The sequence below is a fragment of the Pagrus pagrus genome (genome assembly GCF_965226575.1).
Source record: "Pagrus pagrus genome assembly, chromosome: 8".
NCBI lineage: Eukaryota > Metazoa > Chordata > Actinopteri > Spariformes > Sparidae > Pagrus > Pagrus pagrus.
The window spans coordinates 12,737,666-12,759,347 of record NC_140192.1 but is presented as its reverse complement, the minus strand read 5'-3'; the positions used below and the strand labels follow the sequence as shown (position 1 = coordinate 12,759,347).

The 21,682-nt window shown below is 41.1% G+C and overlaps 1 protein-coding gene across 4 annotated transcripts in view; it reads right to left on the bottom strand.

Moving 5' to 3' along the window:
* The window catches only part of LOC311261790 (transmembrane protein 132C), a 247,712-nt gene that overhangs the window by 94,412 nt on the left and 131,618 nt on the right, over positions 1-21,682 (bottom strand). For all 4 annotated transcript variants that reach the window (XM_084360766.1, XM_084360769.1, XM_084360767.1 and 1 more), the window contains one exon: positions 20,949-21,089. In XM_084360766.1, coding sequence (XP_084216892.1) covers positions 20,949-21,089 — 141 coding nt within the window. The remainder of the gene's footprint in view (positions 1-20,948; positions 21,090-21,682) is intronic.

Here is a 21,682-nt window from a genome sequence, read left to right as displayed (position 1 = left end):
CACAATATATTACTGTAAATTTGAATAAAATCTTCTTGGAGCCCATGGTCGCTACTATTTTTTTAATCAATCATTTGCTGGCTCCTTGTTTCAGGTTCCATATACGATACTAAAATGCAGAAAAGACAGAATGAAAGAGAATGAGGCTCACGGGCTGTCCAGAGATTGTTCTCTCCTGCCTCAAGTCAGCCATCAAATCTGCTATGTCGGGTCTTAATGACCATGTGGCTCTCACCGCTATCCTGAAAGTGTTTTGAGAAACTGGTTCTCCAGCACGTCAAAGACAACTTCCTGCCTGGACCCTCACCAGTATGCTTTCAGAACCAACAGATCCACAGAGAATGACATATCTACTGCCCTCCACTCAGTCTTCACACTCCTGAAGAATAAGATTTTTTAGACTTTGAATGATGAGAATATGGTCTCAGAATTTAAATTTGAAAGCAGCATAAGCACCAAATTAATTTACCTACATCATGTTAAACATGATGGTGGTTACTAGCAGTTACAGCTATAGAAATAACAGACGCTGTAATATATTTATATAACAATGGGCCAGTATTAAATGTTAGTGTGAAGGAGTACAGAGGTAAACAGTTACAGATGTCTCTGGTGCTGTAGGTTTCTCTCTACTCATGAGGCATGCTCATCCATCATGCATGCATGTGAGGACACATTTTGATGTCTGCTGACACATCTGTTCAGTCTACGCATGAATGTCATAATATCTGACTGCATGTGAGTACAATTGTATGTGTTATGGAGTGTACGTGTTACAATATATATGAGGTTGAGCGTAAAGATGGCTTGGGGTTAACTTTGACCGACCTCTTCGTTAAGATGTAGGAGTTTCACATCTGGCTGGCTTTAAACACATATACTGTACATGCACATATGGATACAGTCATGCAGGCAAAGCTATTGTTGTAATACATCTGGATGGAAATTGAGAAAGAAAGATGTAATATATAAATAGGGCTAAGCAGGTGGTTGAGAGATAGTATACAAATAAACAAGCCTCTACAGTTGTAAAGATGGCACAGTAATCCTACAGTTAATGATTCATCGCCTTTGCTAAGGAGGTTTTGCTTTCACCCGTGTCTCTTTGTTGGTTCGTTTGTCAGCTGGATTACACAAAAACTATTGGAGGGATCCATAATACTTGGATGGAGGATGGGTCTTGGCCCAGAATAGACTACATTAACTTTTGGTGCGGATCGGGATAATGCAACGGATCCAGGAAATGTTTGGTATCTATCGGAGAGTACAATTTGATACAGAGCCTAGATCTGATGAACTGAAATTATGGTTAAGCAATTATGGAATAAAATGAAATTCAGAGTGATACAGGGCTATCAAGTTGGATATTGGATCAGGCTTGATTGAATTAAAAGGGACTGTTGGGCCTCGGTGGAGGGATGCACTCCGCTGAGTGCCATTCTAGTTTATCATTAATTTGTGTGCATGTGTGGGCCGAAAGACTTTTAAAGATTATAGACAAATCTCTAATGTGCTAGCAACAAGCTATTATTAATAATGCATTTGGGCACCGGCTCTACAAGTTTTGGTGGTCTCAGCAAAGAGAAGGTTAAAGTTGTATCTACCAGTAATATCTAGCATGCTAGTAAATTTTGCTTCATATGACGGCTCCAAATTTCGACGGTAACCAATAAGATTCCTTTTACTGATTTTGTAGCTGCTGTTAGTGGATATAACAGACAGTGATTACTAACATCAATGTGCAAGAGATGATCAGACAATTACGTGACTACCTAGTTAGCGTATAATGGTGAATCGCAAAACCAACTCGGTGCATACTCCCATCTACCGTATCGGACTGTGCACGTGCACAAATGCCTCAAACACCCTTGAAAACACCCTTAGGTTGGGAAAATCTTTGTGTTGTGCTTTTAAGGAATTCACTTAGAGTTTTGTTTATATCAGACTTTGTTGGTGGTTATTTGTCTTGTGAGAGCGACCAGCTGGAGGTCAGAGTCCCTTCACCCTTTCTGTTTGCCACTACATCACAGAGACTACTGCAAGACTGCAGACCATCTTCCTTGAATAAAACTCGCCTGACACAAAACCACACCTGTGTTTCTGTCGGATTTTAATTCAGCGCAGCTCCTCTTTTTCACCCCCTTGGTCTCTGGCAGTTTTTCATCGGATCTGACACCGAACACAACCTGTAAAACTCTTTCCTCAGCAATTCCGGGCACGGAAGGAGAAAGACAAAGAGAGAGAGAGAAGAAAATGACGACACGGGAGCGAAAAACAATGAGGGAATGAAAAGACAGACAGATGGCAAAATGGAGAAAAAGCTAAAGTGGAAAGAGAAATGCTTGTTAGCACCTCACTGGCCCAAATAAATATAAGATGACACACCTGACTGATAATTAGTCTCAAGAGCATTCGTGCCTCCGTGTGTAAGAGAGGAAGTGTGTGGAAGCATGTATAAATGTGGGACTGGGAGTATATTTGTGGGTTAAAACCTAACTCGAACTCGCGTGTATGTGTGTGTGCAGACGTGTTTGTGTGTAATGGAAAAGCAGGGCAGAGGCCTTTGCATGTGTCCAAGCTAATGGGTATCCTGGCACACATAATCAGACCCGTTAATCACAGAGAAAGCAGAGAGAGAGAGAGAGAGAGAGAGAGAGAGATGGAGTGAGAGAAAGAAAAAGAGGTTTCCACCGATGCTAAAATGAGGCGGTGTAGAGCAGGAGAAAGAGGGTGAAAAGTCAATAGTTCCAGAAAGGGAGGGTGTGGATGGACAAAATGGGACAGAGCTGTTATTTCATTTAATAGGTGACCTATTTCATCTGCTATTTGTTGTTTTTTTTCTTTGGCAATAAGCACTTCTGTACTCCATCTCATGCCAAAAAACAAACACCTTTGAATTTAATTACATGAGGGAACGAGATCGAAATGGAAGCGAGGAAAAAGATGAGGGAAGACAGCGAGACAGAGGGATGGAAATGGATTTTACTTGTAGTCAACTAACTTGCATCATTGGCCAGGCTTTAGTCAAATCCTTAAGAGAATCCAATCTGAAAAACAATTCTCTTATGTCTCACCTAATGTTACAGTCCCAACCAATACTTGTAAACACGGGAAAATATGCCAGTGAGATGCCACAGCATATAAGACATATTTTTGACACACACACACACCGAGAAAGAAATGCAACACACACTTTTATCCTTTCTGTCTCTTCAGATTTGCATTAAAACTAAAACGCACACATTTCCTATCATTATAACACTGTCATTTTCCCTGCTTTATGGCTACTTTATTGTCCTTGCGTGCTATTTATGAATTCTGTTGTTTGTCCACTCTCCCTTGTGTTTGGTTTGATGTTCTGGGCTTGGTTGTTTTCTATTTTTCCTCTAGGGGCGAGATATTTTTGCTACACCAGTTGGAGTTTTTATATCTCACCTGCACGGATGGGAGGTCCTCTTTCTTTCAGGTTTTGCCATTTGTTCATGCCAATAAATTAAACAAAATAAAATAAAACATAATCTCTAAGTACAACAAATAAAGAGAACGAGTGCTTTCGTTTGTGGTGGGAACGTGATCCAACCTCAATTTTGACCCAAATTCCAGGTGTACAGTTGACAGTTAGCATCTTTTTACACATGCTCAGTATTAGCTCCCTTGTTCTCCTCAGTTGTGTTCAGGCAGCACATTTTCTTTGCAGAGTGTAAAACAGTGTATTTTCAAGTGCATTCAACATTCTGGTGGTATAGTTTTGCCTGGTATATTGCCCAGATAATTACCATAGTAATGAGCAAATGCCAACTTGCTATTGCTCCATGTTAATTGCAAAGCAGTGCATCGCTCACATAAATATGCATGTATTAGTACAGAGCACAGGACCTTCTGCCTGTATATACTCAGCCAAGTGACCGGAGCAAAATGTTACCAGTTAACATTTATGCAAACCACAGATGCGTCCAGATTTGGACGGGTCATGTCTCGTTCACATTACATGTTTATGACCTAACTTTCTACGTTGGTAGGTGGAGGCGCTGCCAAGCTGGTCATCGTTGTTCAAGTGTTGTAAGCGTGAAAACACTCAATATCTTTGACATGGGACCACAGCGTTCCAACATTAGTAAACGTGACACAGGACTATTACCAGCCATAACTGTGGTGGAGAAAAAAAAGGATGTTTTTAATAAGACCTCGGGACATCTCCACCCTGTTTGTGGCGCCCCAAACCAGGTATTTGGAAAAAACACATAGATAAGTAAATACATTTCTGTATTGTGATCGTCATATTGTGATATGAGAAAAATGTAAGCTAAAGAACCATTCACTTGCAAATGAAGATCTTCGTTTTAACTCATTGGTGGTTTTGCAGAAACATTTATTCTGGCAATTGAGTTGATATCATTTCTTGCCTCCTCCCCCAGACACATCTAACAAATAAGCGGAGTGAAAGTTCACAGGTCGTTTGTACTGATGCATTTTGGTTCCCTTCAACCATACCAACTCGTCAACTCATTCACTTACTCATGCTCTTAAATTGAAAGACACGACAGAACATTACCACTTCTTTTTTTCGCTTGCAAACAAAAGGTAAAAGAAAACACCACCAAATCATAATATATCATTTCGATCTGCATGCCCTGGTCTTGTTTTTTTTTTACCTATACCAGCGCCTCCTCTATCAATTAGGTAACACGTAAATCAGTTTTATCATGAGGTCTCTATAAGAGCCCGATCTGTTGTTGTAAAGTTACAGGTATTGTGTTATTAAAGATTTGAAATGAGCTGAAAATAGACACTGTACTAGGACATGCTAGTCACACACGCACACACACACACACACACGCACACACACATATACGGCATCACATAATCTAATCAAACTTCTTTTTTACAAATTAAAAACTTTGTGTCAACCACACAGCCTTTATGATTGATTGTAAACAATAACTTGCCATAGCAATCTTTGTGTGTGTGTGTGTGTGTGTGTGTGTGTGTGTGTGTGTGAGAGAGAGAGAGAGAGTGAGAGAAAGTGTGTGAATTTGTGTGTTGATGTGTGTGTGTGTTTGTGAAAGGCAAGGTAATTAGGTAATCAACAGCTGTGCCAGACAGACAGGAAGCAGCTTGTTAAGAAACTGAAACGGAGATGGAAATAGATAATGAGAGAGAAGGAGAAGTAGAATGAGCCACATATAAACAGAAACAAAGGCACAGAGCAGGAACAAACAGAGGAGGGTACAAGAGTGAGAGCAAGACTGAGAGTGATGGAAAGATGAGGGGGGTAGTGACAGAGGGAGGCGTCAGATGTGAGGACAGGTGCTGTTGTCAGCTCAGAAAACACATGTAAACCTTTTATTGACAGGAGGAACCAATTACTGACAGCAAGAAGGGAAGGAAGCATTTCACTGTCACACCAGGAAGCAGAAACAACCCTACGCGGAGACGTATTATTGTTTTTTTCATTGTCAAACATCTGATGTGCCCCTCCGTGGGTGGGATGATGTGCCAGCTTGTGTGTGTGAATAAAGACAGAGCAGCAGGTGACCCGAGGTTAAAGCCCCAGGCTGTCAGGGCGAAGAGGTCAAAGGCTCGAAACACAAACTGTTGAAAATCTGGCAGGGGGCAAGTGATAAACTAGATCTACTAGAGTTTTCAAAAAAATGATGTCCTTATTGATTTCCTGTCTGCTTTGACTTGACCTCAATGCAAAACTTTATGTGGTCAAGAATAGAAGTGAAGACTAAATACATAGTTTAGAAAACTTGACTTTGAGGAAAAACAACTGGCGTCCATGATTGTGGCCAGGCACCAGCGGCTGACTAAAGGCAATCCAGTCAGTTCATATCATGGCTGTTGTATTGATAGTTCTGGGTCGTTTAACTCTTTCAGGAAGCCTCCTAATGAAAGCGATCTTTCCAACCATACCCATACACTTGTTAACAACAACCATCAATGTGAGCTCTTCATTGTTAATGGTTTCAGTGAAGCTGATAAGAACATTTACATTTCACAAGGAACCCATTAGAGGATGTTTAGGCTACATGGAGGGTTTTGATACTGGAGACACCAGCACGTGACACCAACATGTGGTCAGGTTGGATAATAATCACATTTTGGTTTAGGTTTAAAGATCCTGATTTAAGTTATTTGTTAAATTACATTTGAAAAAGAACACAACTTATGTTGTAACTGTCCAGTTAGATTTGATCAACATAGATCAAAATAAGCTTAACTGAAATAACATTTAGCATATTATGACATTTGGACTGGTATTAAACTATTGCTGTTGTAAAAGTATCGCAGTTTGTTTAGGTTTAGACACCAAAACTACTTGGTCAGGTTTAGGAAAAGATCCCACTTCGAGTTAAAATATCTACATTACATAAGTAAGTGATGCCAGAGGGTAGACTTCAGAATCGTATATCGATATATTTTTAAAACACGAGTACATGACATTTTAATATTAATGTAATTTATCAAACATATGAGACTTGTACTTGCATAAATTTGTATAACTCAGACAAAGTCAGCAGTCCAGTGATGCACACTGCCTAGTAGCCATGGCTGCAGCAGAATAAATCAAAATGAAGGTGCATTGCCAAGACTGGACTCCAGCTGTCCCCATTGGTATTTTTAGATGATGCAATGGGTGTAAATATTGGTTGCCCTGCTGGAAGTAACAAAGTGTGAATGGCTCCTTGGATAACTTTATCCAGGGACTAATAAACTGGCACACAGAAAGTGATGCGTTTTTTGACAGTGGCTTCACAAGTTTCTTTGGAATAATTAAAGAAGAACTGGGTCATTAGTGCCTTCAATGAGCGAGACCACCAACAGAAACATGAAATCTTTGTCGACAGAAAAGCCCGGGGGATATGATGCCAAAAAGCTGCGATGGCATATGATTGGCAAGTCCTGGAAACATTTAATCAAATGAATGGATGAATGCATTTCATTCCTTCTCACTTCCCAGCTCTCAAAGGAATTTACCAACCTCAAGGCCAACCACCGTGAAGCACAACCTTTGTCATCTGCTACCTGCATCCCCGTCTCTTTCTCCATCATTGCCCCACTGTTGGCTTGCTGTTAAGAAGACAAGCGTTCACAGGAGCCTCAAAGCAAAAACATCGTCTCATCTCCCAACTCCCCTCTCTCCTTCCCTTCCCTGTCTTCCTCATCCTTGTCTTCCCCTGCTGTCTAAACATGGAAAGAGAGCCACGCATCGCATACAGCTGCTCGTCTCCTTTTTTTTTGCTATCCTTTAGTCCCTCTGTCACCATCCTCCTCTCCTCCAGCTCACTGCTAAAAATACAGGCATTCACCAGAGCCATGAAAGAAAAGGACGTAAAATCGGTTTCTTCACATTTGGTTTCTCCCTCCCCCTCCTTTCCCACAATCCGTCTCCTGGTTACTTCTCTGTAAGCTCCTCATTAAAGTGGCGATATTCAGATATTCAGTCAAAGCAGAGATGTCGTTCCGTTCCTCCTTCCGCTGCTCTCGTCCTCTCTCAGCATGGTCTAAACAAAGTTGGGGTATATTGGGTTGCATTCTTTTATAAACTGTGTTTATGACCAAAAAACTACTCATCTACTTCTTACAGTCGTCTTTTTGTCCCTTCCAAAGTTGGTCATCCAAAACAACCCTCCTCCTTTTTATTCACTCCCCGTCCCCTCCCTGCCAATTGGAATACAATCTCCCATCTCACATTCGAACAAAGTAAAGCAACTTTTAATGTCTTTTCCTTTTCCTTTTCTTCTTTCAGCAGATCCTTTTAGCCTCCTCCTGGGAGACGGAGGCGCTCGGTCCCCTCAGTTTGTTTGTGTCGTTCTTTCACTCGTGCTTGCTCGAGAGCTCTCAAGTCAAGGACAGGATCTCGGTTTTTTGATTTACACGATGAAAAGAATTAATTAAACAGCAGCAATGGGGCCCTGGGGTTCCCTTTGCTCAAGGAGGGTGAGAAGGCAAAAGCAGGAGGGCAGAATGAAAGAGTGGAGCCGATTGGAAAAAAGGGGAGGGAAAGGACAGACAGCAGGAAAGAAAAGAGTGCTGGGTGAGAGAGCAAAAAGAGGACAAGTTGTTGGGTATGAAATAGAGGGAGGACATTTGGGACGCAGGGAGGGAAGGAATGGGAATAAGAGAGCAAACAAAGAGAAAAAGAGGGACTGGGATACCTCCAACATTTGACACCTCTTCACAGACACACACACAAACACACACTCACCCACACAAGGGACAGGAAGTTAGTGTTAGCATCGGCACTGCTGCTTGCTCTATGACACTGTACATCTCCGAGGAGAGGGACTCGAACATGCGGGGTCCGCGTAGGTCGCCTTAATTAGCCACACATCCCGCTACGCAGGTTCCCAGGAGGGTTTAACAGGGGCACGGAGAGTGAGGAGACGAAGGATGGGGGAGACAGAAGGGAGGGTGAGGAGCGAGGGAGGAATGGGTATTAGAGCAAAGGGAATAAGCCAATGGGATTGGAAGGTTATTTAAAGCATGGCCTACAAAAACATTCAGAAAAGTACAGTGTGCGTGTGTTTGTGTGTTTAGATGCGAGTGCACGCCTGAAACGTGACCTATAGCACGCATGTGTGTTTACTGTACAGTCAGGATGAACCCTGTGATCCCCTCAGCATATTCAATGAATTCAGTATGAGCGTCAACCCAGTGCCTGCGTTTGTGTGCGTCTGCATGCATTCACACTCGCATATATGTATGCATATGAGTCCGTCCTGGTGATTGAGTGTGCTCAGGTGGCGCGGGTCATTTCAGTGAGTGACAGAATGATGCTAGGCGAGGCGGTACACATAAACCCCATTCATATCTGCGAGGCCTAATTAGCCAGCTCAGGACTATGATAGAGTGGTGGAGCTCACCAAAAAGCGCCTAACGAACACAAATGCTGCCTTTATCCCACCGAAATCTTACTTTATACCAGCTGTCTTGATGTCCCTTTTTCCTGTAATTGACAGCTAGTGCTTCACGCTTATATAAACTGTCTCATAACCTGGAGAGTTACAGAAGTAACCTTTGTAGAGACGTCACTTTTTACTGCGTGCTCTTTGAAGTAAAAGCTGCAGCCGAAGGAACAACAGTAAATAGTATTTTTGGGGGGCTGTCACATGGGTCAGCTTACTTAATTGGATGGTGAACAAACTCCAGAGGAGGTAAATTATGGCGCACCTTGGAGGAGAGCTGATGGATTCCAGCTGAAGTTACAAGGACTTAAATCAAATTCATTCCAATGACCCATGCTCCCAATAGTCTTTCCCTGCTGGATGACAGGTTTATTTTAAGGTTGATTCACTTAAAGGTAGCTGGTTTGCCTGCGGTGTTGGTGTGAACAAAGCGGACAAAAAATGACATTAGTCCACTGTGGTTCTGACTAATCTGGGGGATGCATGCGTTGATTTTTCTAAAGCCGGAGTTGGTAACATTGGATAGTATCAAACCGAAAAATCCCACCCCCTCCATTCAGGCCTACTTCAAAGCCACTCCTCCAAAACAAATTACAGTCACTGCCTGACTACATTACCTGCCCTGTAGCTCTCGCTGGGGGATGTGTGTGCGCGGCAGTCATGTAGCAATCACAAACATACCTTAGTCCAAATAGGCTACCTGGCCCAGCTGTTACTGCTCACTTCTGAGGGTGTGTGCTTACTGGATTAGCAGGTACTGAGTTGCTCCCCAATGGCTCACTCGTTCTTTGGCCCGGGGTGTGTTCTTTGTCCTACTTGGACAACATTGTTTGGCCCAGAGGCTGTGTACTGTCCAGCACATCGTCGCCATCGCTAACTATATCCTACTACCTGATGTCTTGTTCACATGTAAGAAAACCTAATTTTATAATAATGAATATAAACAATGAACATGGCACTCACCACTGTCACGCTAATGTTAGTGTTGAGAAATATTGTCTGCAGTTTCTCTGTTATTCTTGTGCAACTAGCTCGCTTACACTGTTAGTATTATGTATACCTGGCCTTGTTGAAGACTCCCGTCATGTGGGATGAGTGCTTGGGCAAAGATCGCATGGGAAGGCAGACCTAGGTAGACAAGTAAGCTTTCCATTCATTTGGCCAGGTTGAAATGAATGACCTTGTTACAGGCTTGTGGCAGCCACAAATACAGGGCTTATTTCTTTTTTTCTCTCAGACCATTTGATTTTTTGATTGCTATCAGGATGGGAAGAGATTTTCTACCAATATGACTAAAATACTTCTAAAAAAAATTACAACTTAGCTCTAACCCTGAAGTTTAACAATATTGGAAAATAGCTTCTCAAGTACTCTACCCCTCCTCCTCTGCCTCACAAAACTATTTATTATTTCTTTCCATTAATGTTATTTTCTACATTCTAACATTTTCCACCCAACATTTTGTTCCTGTCATCTTTCCCCCTTAATCTCTCCCCTCCTGCCTCCTCCTCCTCTTTCTTCTTCTCTGTCCCCTTTCAGTCCACGCTCACTCACATTGCCCTCTCTCAATTCCTCCTTCTTTCACCTCTCTTGTCAAAGCCCTGCTGATATTTATCAGCTTTAAAATCTGGACATCTTTACAGCTCTCACCAACAAACTCAGCTCCAACTACAAAAAGACAGAAAAAAAAGAAAGGAAAAAAAGGGGACACTTGACGGAGAATGAAATGTTCGTTCAGATCCAAACTATTCTTCAGTGTCACGATGTGAGGGACAAAAAACACAAGGACGGTACGGCGTCATCGACCTCTGCAAGCCAAATACGCTTGAGTGGAACTGAAATTGGAAAATAAGAGCACAGAAAACAGAATAGTCAATCTGTAAGCAATCTAACACAAGAAGGGGAAGAGGGGACAATGGGAAAATTGGGAAAACAGACAGTAGTGTAAAAATAGAAATAGAGGAGGATGAAAACCATCTGTGATGCTTCAATACACTATAACCAAAACACATTGTTAGAGTATATGTGTACATGTAAGCACATTTAGAGACACTTTTGGCCTCAATTCTGTGTTGTGCAATCAAGGGAGGAGAGAAGAGGGAGGGAAGAAAAGGAGGAAAGAGCGATAAACACACACTATTATCACTGGGGTGGTCATTTCCTCTGCTCCTCTGTTAAAAAGAACCCCACAGACTGTGTGTGTGTGTGTGTGTGTGTGTGTGTGTGTGTGTATTTGCACTATTATCCCTGCCATTTTATTTTTCAGGGACAAATCTATACTCAGAGATTGAAGTGTTGAAATACAGTACATAAAACCCTTCTAATATACTTGATGTCGGGATATGGAAAAGCAGAGTGGGAGGGAGAGCAAAGTGATAAAGTTGGGCAATTTTAGGGGACTGCTGTTAAAAATTGCACTGCACGCTGGAGAGATACAAACCAAAATGTTTTTTTTTATTTTCTAAAGGTACGATAAAGTTATCAGGACGTTGGACTTTGAAGATGAGATGATTTAATCATCATTTTGATGATAGAGGTGACAATTTACTGGTTAAAGCAACAAAATGTAACTTCCTGGAGAAAGATAGTTCATTACTGACTCTCATCCTCAGGTCCTTAAATACTGACACTTTGGGCTGGCAGCTCAAATCAGATGCCAACCTAAAGCATCAGTATTTGGTTTAGGATTGTGATTAACTTGAAATGTTGATGAAGTTAAATGTTATACACCATAAATACACCACATATTCCCTCTCACACACCCACTGGTGCCTAGCCAAAAGCATATTGTTGCAGTGAACTGACTATATTCAATCCCCATTGTCATTTAACTTAGCAGTAACTGGAGGTTCCCTTACTAGTGACTAAGAGCTCCATTGCCAGCTCAGCTGTGATTCACAGAAGATTACTCCCTCATTTAAACAATATTAAAAGACAGCCACAGACACAATCATAATGTGATAACTCTGTTGCAATGTACTGTGCTTGAATAGGCTAGTCATGTACTGTGCTGAAGAGAATGTTACACATTAGACCATCAACAATCTGAATGTACTGCTGTACCTCAGATTAAGAGATTTCACAGAGACATCCAGTGTTGGCACTAGAACAAATATGTAATGGAGGCACAGGGCTTAAACAGCAGGGCACCAAACTACTGGCAAGTGTAAACGTCGTCAGGAGTCAGGGTTTGCTAATACCCGCAAAAATATGCATTGATAAACCACCTCAACCTGACTCGACCCGCAATTTATGCATTATATGAGCATGATTGTCAGGATTAGGCACCACCCAGTTGTCCTTAAACGGCAACCTGCTGACAGCCTCACTGCTGATAGGCTCTTTCAGAATCGTGGTCAGCGCCTATTACCGATAATTCTCTCAAACCCCAGTCGGATAAAGAATAAAAAAGGTAAGGCAGACTACACTAGCTGGACAGGAAATCTGGCACTCATGAGGAGAGACATTAACTGATGTGTCCTACATGAGTCCAGGAGTGTGCATACGGGGAATCAGAGTCATTCCTTTAGTATAAAGTATGAGCAAGTCATATGACCCTGGTTAGAGGGATGGGGCAGAGAAACATGTTTCAGAACACAAGCAAATTGATTATGCATGCCCTTAACATAAACACATGATATGAATATATCTATCTTTAGCTAACACACACACACACACACACACACACACACACACACACACATTGCGATGATTGAAAATGACTGTAAGTACCTAAAGGGAATTCTGCATTTTTCTCTCTCCAGGGACAAACACCAACAGCGACCCTGTTGTGCTCTCAGGGCCTCTTTCTCTCTCATTTTTCTTGTTCCATTTCTCCGTCCGTTAACTCTCTCTCGCTTCGGCTCTCCCTTTCTTCCTCTCTCTGCCCTCTCTCTCTCTCTCCCTCTTGCTGGCAGACAACCCTCTTTCTTTCTCTCATTCCTCCCCGCTGCTGTGTTTTTAATCCTCGTGTGTGCCAACAGAGACTGCAGACATCTTGGCCCCATGTCTATGCTGTTTGTGTGTGTATGTGAGAGAGAGAGAGTGTGTGTATCCCAGGGAGACTGCCAGCACTCAAACAAAAGCTCTCGGTGAAGTTAGTTTGTCTTTACAAACGACTGAAACCATACAACACTTAACCCTGTGCCCTGCATCTTTCCCTAGTCTTGTGTGGATTTAAGGTTCAAACGTAAAAAAGTGAAACCACAAACCTGCGTGTGTGTGTGTGTGTGTAGCTGGATTTGAAAGTCAAGTTCAAGCATCCTTTAGAGAGGTACAGGCTCACAGCATCTTTTAACACACACATTATTTACCGTATGTGTGTGTGTGTGGTTGTGTCAGAACCGAAACACATCCTGTGTTAATGAAAACTGTACAACATTCGATTGTGTGAACATGCCTGTGTTCATTTCAATCACTATAAAGATATAAGATGTGCCGCCCTCCACACATCACTGTGTGTGTCTGCATAACCCATGACAAGTGAATATAACATTTATGAAATGTATGACTTTGTGCTGATGAATAACTCATGCCATGCGTTGGCTTACCTATGTGTTGAGGCACGCAATGATGCATAATACAGCAACATGTGCGTATACCTGCGTCACTGCTTTTTGTGTGTTGCATGTACTTGTTTAAGTGCGTATCCACTCACCTTTTCCTGAATATGCAAACGTTCTTGTGTGTTTTCGTGTGTGTGTGTGTGCGTATGCAGAGCTACATTAACAGTATATGACGTGAGCAGGGAATCTTCGCAACATGCCTGTCGAATATGTCTACTCTACTTATCATAAACAAACATTGGGGACTCGGTGAGTGTGTTTACATTGTTACTTTAGATTATAGATCCAGGATTGTAACATGCATACATGGTCCAACTGGATTTTTGAGTTTTTTCATTTTTCATGGCTGCTGTAGAAACGGAGAAACAATGTTGTTTTCTGTCCCCATTCAAGATTTTTTAAACAGAATTTCAATCAGCACCCAGCATATGCACTAAAGTTATTAATTAGTGATGTAAGATCAGACGTGCTTGTTCACAGTTTGCATCTAGAAGTGAAGCAGCCTACATGGGGCTGTTAGTGTGTCTCAGCCCAGTAACAAAACAGGATGTAATTACTGTAGAAGGGTTTTGTTTTGCTGCAGAGGGCTCAAGATAGAAATGCAGCATCAATGATTTTATTTAATGCATCGACGCAGTGTTCAACCTGTCACTTTGTTTAAAAATAGACATCAAATCAAATTTTGAATATTATATATATATAATATATATAAAATTTGAAAGATGCAAATAACAAAGTAGAAACTAAATGAGAACATTTGTTCACTGTCACAGTTTTATCTAAGAATGTTTGTTTTTCGAGGATTAAATTGTTCTATGAGCTCAAATTAATTTAAGCACAAAATTGTGTATTCTAAGTCTTCCAAGACTCTAAGTCTGCTTTGTGTTTGCTTTCCTGTAAACACTGACGAGGTGAGAAGAGACATTTAATCAAAGCTTTCATTAATGCTTTTATCTGCGTGGAAGATAATTAGACATGTCATTCACATTTTCAGGTTCATAATTTCATTTTGGGTAACTTCTGCATTAGGTCTATATGCTCCAATGCTCAAAAACATATCAGTTTTCTCATACTGTCCAGTGCCGCAGCACTGCATTCCCACTCTGTCTGAAACGGTCTGTTTTAGCTCCTGTCTCTTTAAGGCCTGCCTCCTGAATACCCAGTCTCCTCTGATTGGTCAGCTCCCACATGCCTGACCCAGCACTGCAGTCAACACCAGAGCAGCTGTGTTAATTCTTACATGCCAAACTAGCCACTAGGCAGAAATCATGCAAATGTGAGACATGGTGACATAGTGTGAAGTCACAGGATTAAAGGTGGGACTACTGACGGGGTGTTTCAGGAGCAGTGTTTTCTGTGGGAGAGAGGAGGTTCAGTTGGTGAGGACTTTGACCTTTTTAACTTCCAAGATATTTTACATGCAAAAGAACCTAACGGTATAATACACTGAAGGGAAGGGAGAAAACACAAAAAAGCATAATGAGGTTCCAAAAAATATGGTAAATTGACTTATGCTAATCTGATATCTACGGATGCTTGCTCTTTAAATCTTAACAGTTTTTAACAAATTGGAGATGAAAAGCTTTTTGTGCAAATGACACACATCCTTTTAACCTTGAGTTTATGGCTTTAATACCTGGGTAATTTTCACCGTTCAAATATCCAAAGATTATCTCCTCTAAAATGCTAAAATTTCACTTCTCCCCTGAAAATTGCTGCCATGATTTTGTTCAATCCCCAAGAGGTAGTCTAAAAATATGAGTTTTTAAACCTTCTTTTAATGTTACAGGTTGCACAGAATAGTCTGAAAATCACTTGCTGAAGTACTTTCTTTGTACTAATTGATTTAATTCAACAGTGCTTTCAGTATAATCTATTGTATATTATAAAGATGGTTCAGCTATTTCCGGAGATACTTTAAAATCATTACATGGAACTTTTTTTTCCCTGCCACTGCAAGCAAGGGCTTAGGATTATTATAAAACAATGTTATTTAGCACATGCACACATGCAGATAAATAGCATGTCCCTGTATGAAGCGTGGACAGTGCATTACCCCAGTTCTGGTATTGAACGGGGCCCATTAGCACTGTTAATCTATCGATCTAATCATGATCATGAAATAGGGCACTGCTTCCATTCTGGCTGCGTCGGCCACAGTCATAAACTATGGCACATTTTCCTCACATAACCCACCAGGCATGGCTGGGGTCATCTTGAGCATGTGCCACTTCTTGTTAGGCTTAATTTATTTAACATAACAAAGTCTGTAGACAGAGTGGGAAGAAAAGAGAAACAAATTTCACAAGTGAGACAGAACTCCCACGAGGCTGTGAAAATGACTAACACTATCAGTAACAACAGTGAAAACACAACAAGGTCAAGCCTACTACATAGGCAGAGCAACTTCTAAATGAAAAATTGGATAAATAATACAATAAATTTGCTAGATAGAATGCACATAGCGGGATTATACGGTAAAATAACATGGTATCAAAATGATACTGAGCAAGAAAGGGACAAAAAAAAAAAGAACAAATTGAAAAAATAATAATCGAAATGAATTCCAACAACAGACTAATCTTGCCCGAGGGTGCCTCAATCGCACCTTCTGAGGGAGAGGAGACCCACACATGCACATCCAAACACCTCATTAGATTTTATTTTTTAGAGCACGGGTACACAGCGGCAGAAGGGCAGGGAGGCAGAACTAAGCAGAGTGTCAATAACACAGCGCGATGGTGCCGTGTAATTACAGCTAAATGATATCAGAATGGCCAAATAGTGAGAAATACACAGAATAATGAATAACTACTGTATAATCAAAATCAATAAAGAAACAAATGAGAGCTGCAGGAGAGCTTTGATCCAAACTTCTGCGCTAATAGGGTGCTTTAATGGAAAAAGTGACGGCGGTCTCCTGGGATACGTCATGGTGGAACAGTAATTACAGTCATCACGCTCAACAATACCTTTCTTTTTTTTCCCCTTTCCCGGATAACTGTCAACCTACATACATATATTCAAAAATACCATATGTGAAAAACAGCATGCATACACCCACGACCATAAACACATGCACAACCACACTCAAACACACAATGCAAAGCCCACGCTCTGGTTCTAATTACTGCATCCATTCACCATGCATTCCCCATTATACGCATACCCTGAACGCCGTATCGTGTCAGATCATATTAAATCATCGGGTAACAATAGGTAACAGGAATCAATTCACAAGATTAATTGTCAGAGGTAGTAATCAATCCCACCCTCTCATTCATATAAAAAGCACACTCACTGTTTCATGTCTCAACCAGTAATATCTCATTAGAGATTAATACAGATCAGCTCTTTTAATTAGCCATCCCGCCCACACAGTCGCTGATAAAAGCCTCTGATCTTGCCTGTTGTAAGCTGGCAACGGTCTGTACTGTGTGTGTGTCTGTGTGTGTGTGTGTGTGTGTGTGTGTGTGTGTGTGTGTGTGTGTGTGATTCTTCCCTGTAGTAAAAAATGTCAGCTTCACTCCCACCTGCAGTCTTCATTGCTGTTTCATTAGGGAGGAAACACAGCCCTGCTTCTCATTTGTGTGTGTGTGTGTGTGTGTGTGTGTGTGTGTGTGTGTGTGTCTATGCAGGTCTGTGCATTCATCCATGTGTGCACATCAATGCACTTGTATATATTTGTGCTCGCAGCATCGTAATCTAAGCTTTTAGGCACGTCTTTGTTTATAGTATCACTTTGAAGATGGCAGGAGCTTGTGTGTAAGTGGATGTGAATGTGAAAGAGTGAGCGCTCGCGTCTGCAATTCTCTGTGTACGTCTTTGTGAAAGCTATATCCTAATCTGGTTTCTAAAGCATCACTTTCTATGTTTACCCTGACGTCACTTTGATGAGTTTTTCCTTCAGGGCAAGAAAAAAAAGCACCCCACATGGATACGTGCCAAAGCTCATGGAAATAAGCAGTCGTTTAGAGTCAACTCCATCGCAACACCTCAAACAACACCATCCTGATGGATGACAACGGGCCGGGAAAATAACTTCTTTGCCTTCAGGCTACAATGGCTGGCAAATCCCAAAATTCATCAAACGCCTTCAATATTTCACCAGCCATACTGAAGTGCAACACAGTATGAATCCATGAGCAATCCATTCAAGAAATATCCCAAAAAGGTTATCACACCATCCATTTTTGTATGTGTCTATTCACCAGTACCCACCATCGCTCTCAATCGATACATTGTTTTAGCCTTTCCCAAGCCAAAAAAAACACCAGAAAAAGTGTAGGACAGAGAGACGTACAGATACCATTATTTCCTGACCAATAATAAACCTAAACTTTGTGTATAATGCCAATTATGAGTGTTGATCAGAGTATTCTTTAATAGCTGTGTACTAATAACCTTACCATCTTATGTTAAAGATGTTACATTGTTGATTAAGATAAATTCATGCGTATATTACGATGCTGGGATGTAAAAGGTTCCCATGTTTGAGAAAGAAATTAAGTGTTATCGAATTTGTGAAGAAGTTGTTAACTTGCCAATTCAGATTTGATCTAATGTTAGCTAACGTTAGCTAAATAGCTACAGCTAATTCCAGGGAACTGTTCCAAGCTAGAAAACACACCAGTTGTCTGACTCTTGATACCACAAACATGCTGAACATGATGACGCATTCTGTACCTTACTTACTGTAAATAAGATTCAAAGTACAAAAAAAAAAATCTCATGAAAACTTTTAATTGTCTAATGCTCTTAATTAGCTTAAAGCTGTTGTGTCATCAGTTTTATTTCCCTCCATGCCAGATTTGGGTTATCCTTTGCAGCTGATGCTGTTCATCACTCAACGGTAGACGCGGCTAACGGCTAGCTAAGTGGTGCTAATTGAGCTGGTGGCCTGCAATAATAGTTTCATGCAATGGGAAGTCATTCATCAGCACTGCTCTCAAACAGCGGAGAGAGAGGCGGTATAATGGAGGTAGTGAGGGACACTCCAGTCACTCGGACACAAGGTCGGAAAAAGAGATGGATGGACAGATAAGGTGAAAAGGGAGAGAGAAAAAGACAAGATAAAGACATACAGAAGAGGAGGAAATGATCAGATCGTATCCACGTTTACTGGTCGAATCGCTTCCTATCCAGCCATGGCTAACACAGCTGATGCTGTCTGACACCCACACAAACACCAACAGATATATACTGTGTTCTATATTTGGCAACATACTGGCCAACATGTTCAACCTTGCATTCAGTATTTTCACTCTGAGCAATGTGTATCATTGTGTGTGTGTGTGTGTGTTGTCTGGGCTGCATTTGAATCTTCACATAAACAGATGTGAACACACAGCATCCATACCAGTGGGAGTCTGCCCAGCCTTCAGCCTGCATCTGTCCAGCAACAGTACATTAGTGACCAAATGATACATGATTCCTGTCGCACCATCAGACCATTGTTTAGTCACTTTTAATGTAGCATAGTTAAAATGCCATTTACTGAATCTGTTGAAAAAGAAAATAAATAAAAAAATACATCAGTTGACATTTCAAGAATACCCAAGATTTCTTTTGGCATGATTTGTTTCACCCCCAGAGTGATTTAACAATAACTATTCAGCCTTACTGAGTTTCTTTTTCAAGCTGTCATAAAACAGTTACATATTGTAGTTATCTCAATTTGGTTTAAAACCCTTTGAGTGGGGTCCTTGGAGCTCGCTTTGACCTGTGAGAGTGTGTGACTCAAACCAGCATCAGCGCTATTTTAATTCATCTAATGTGTTTTCCTTACCTGTTACTCATGCATTGTGTTGCTTTTCTGCCATTACCTTTTGTACTCAGTCCCTGAATCACTTTTTCTCTGACCACAGTTAACCTTGGTCTCTGCCTGCTGCTATGTTGATTTTAAATTCATAAGTGAAGCATTTTTCACACCACCTTCTGGTTTTAAATGTAACCTGTTTTTGTTATTTTTTTATATCATTGCTATGTCACAACTATGCACTGGCGGTCAAGTACTGATCCCCCGTCCCGTCAGCAGCAAAACAAAAACCACACACAGAAAATCCACACGCACACGGCAACATAACCAACCATACAAGGACAGAGCAATTACCAAGTAAATGGCAAATTTAGCATGACGGACGGGTCAGTGCTTTCCAGTGCTTGTTGTCAGCCCACTGTGTGGATGTGTACTACATACTCGAGGTGTGTGTACAGGGAAAATGAGCACTTGTAATACCACAGCCTCAGCCTATAAATTCAACACTCGATATGTTTCTAAAAAAATAGACACGTCCGTAAATCTATGGGTTAGAGCTGGAGTTCAAAGGTCAAAATCAAGAGCCGATCAATCAATAGACAGCAAGACAGGATTTTCATATTACACCGCCAATGCAGTTACATTGTCTACAGTGTCCAATGGATTTTTAAGATAGGAAGATACATAGAAAGGTTACATTAAAAGTAGGCCAGAATCGAATTTAAAGCAGCTGCAAGGAACTTTCATTTGGGTTGAGTCTGTCGGCCCCTGTGGACAAAAGTGGTATGAGAATAAGCACCCTCCTGCTGTAAAGATCTTGATCTGGATAGCACATGAATTTTTTAAACAAGCGAGTGAAAGAAAGATGCTGCTTATTTTTTGTACAATATTTCACAGCTGTTTGCAGGATGCATAGCAATGAGGTAAGGTATTTACTTGTGGCTATGTAAGATTAATACCTGGAATGTGACAATAGTGAAACAAATTAAACTGTGTTTGGGTAACATTACCATTCATACACCTAGCTTACATGTAATTCTACAGCTAACAAATCTGGTTGCTCATCTGGCCCCCAAATTGAGCCAAAATCACAACCCTTCCAGTGGACCTCATGGGACCTTGTTTCGGAAATAAAATGTGTTCAGTAGTCAATGAGTAGAGACAAATAGATGTTGATCCAGTTTGAGTTGTGCCATGAATTACATACATGATGTTTATCAATGAAAAAAACTGCTCAGGGAACCACATAGTCTTGTGCAACATACATCACCAAAACCAACATGGCCACTGCCTTGGCACAGAAAAATTTAAAAAGTGGTCAACTGCAGTTATGTGAAAGGGTAGTTCATCAGTTTTATCTGACAGGACCAGCTATACAATGTTTAAGTTACCGGTTTTGGTGACCGTTCATCGAGACAAAGTCATTAATGCGACTGTTTCTGAAGTTGATAAAATGATCTTTTAATTTGATGAACATCCTGTGTGTAATTCATGGTACAATTCAAGCAAGATGAAAAAATGATTTGTCACTACCATATATGATTTTTCAAGTGCTAAATTTAGGTTCATTACAGTTTATGCCCTTGACACAGAATAATCACAGACCTCTCCAGACATTTTATACACCACCAAATACTCTGTAAAAAAAAAATAAAAATAAAAAAGGTGTAAGCTACTGAGCTTAGCTTAGGAGCGAATGAGATTCAGTCCTACCTCTCTGCTGTGGAGTAGGCCTTTCTCTGACACATCACTGCCAACGTACTGCTTCCCGGTGCCATTTCCTGTTTGATCTCCCACGCAACGAGGTTGCTGGGTTTCACAGCCAGGAAGTTGATGCCTGACTGGAACCACACCCTGCAGAGAGGGATGCAGGAAGAAACAGAGAGAGAGACAGAGAGGTGGAGAAGAGAGAAAGCAAGGTTAGTCTAAAGTTCACACAAGCACATCATAAACAAAAGAGGTGAGAAAGCCGAGCTGTCACAGTGACAGTTCGGGAGAATTTGCTTAAAATTGAATTTGCTTCGCTTGGAATTTCCTCTGCCCCGATTTTCTCGCTGATTTTCTTTAATCCCTGATACGTGCCACACACTCTTTGTACAAAATGTCTTTTAAAATGGATTCACGCAGCATGGTGCCACCACCCACGGTATGTTTTTGGTGGGAGAAGACAAAGGAGTGACAGGAGGAGCTCTTATGAAAGTTAACATTTTTAACAGAATAAGTGCTTCGTGGAGGATGAGTCGGCTCTATGCTGAGCCAGAGATTATATCTAATACACAGAATGTGATTTTGCTAATGAGAGCAGCAATAATGAAGGGAACATTTCTGACTGATGTGATTTGGGGTCTTGTTTCTGTTAATTCTGCTCTCTTTCTCCATCTCATCCTCTCATCGTTTTCTCTTTAATCTGTATGTTTTCCAACTCTCCCTACTACTATGCTTGGTTC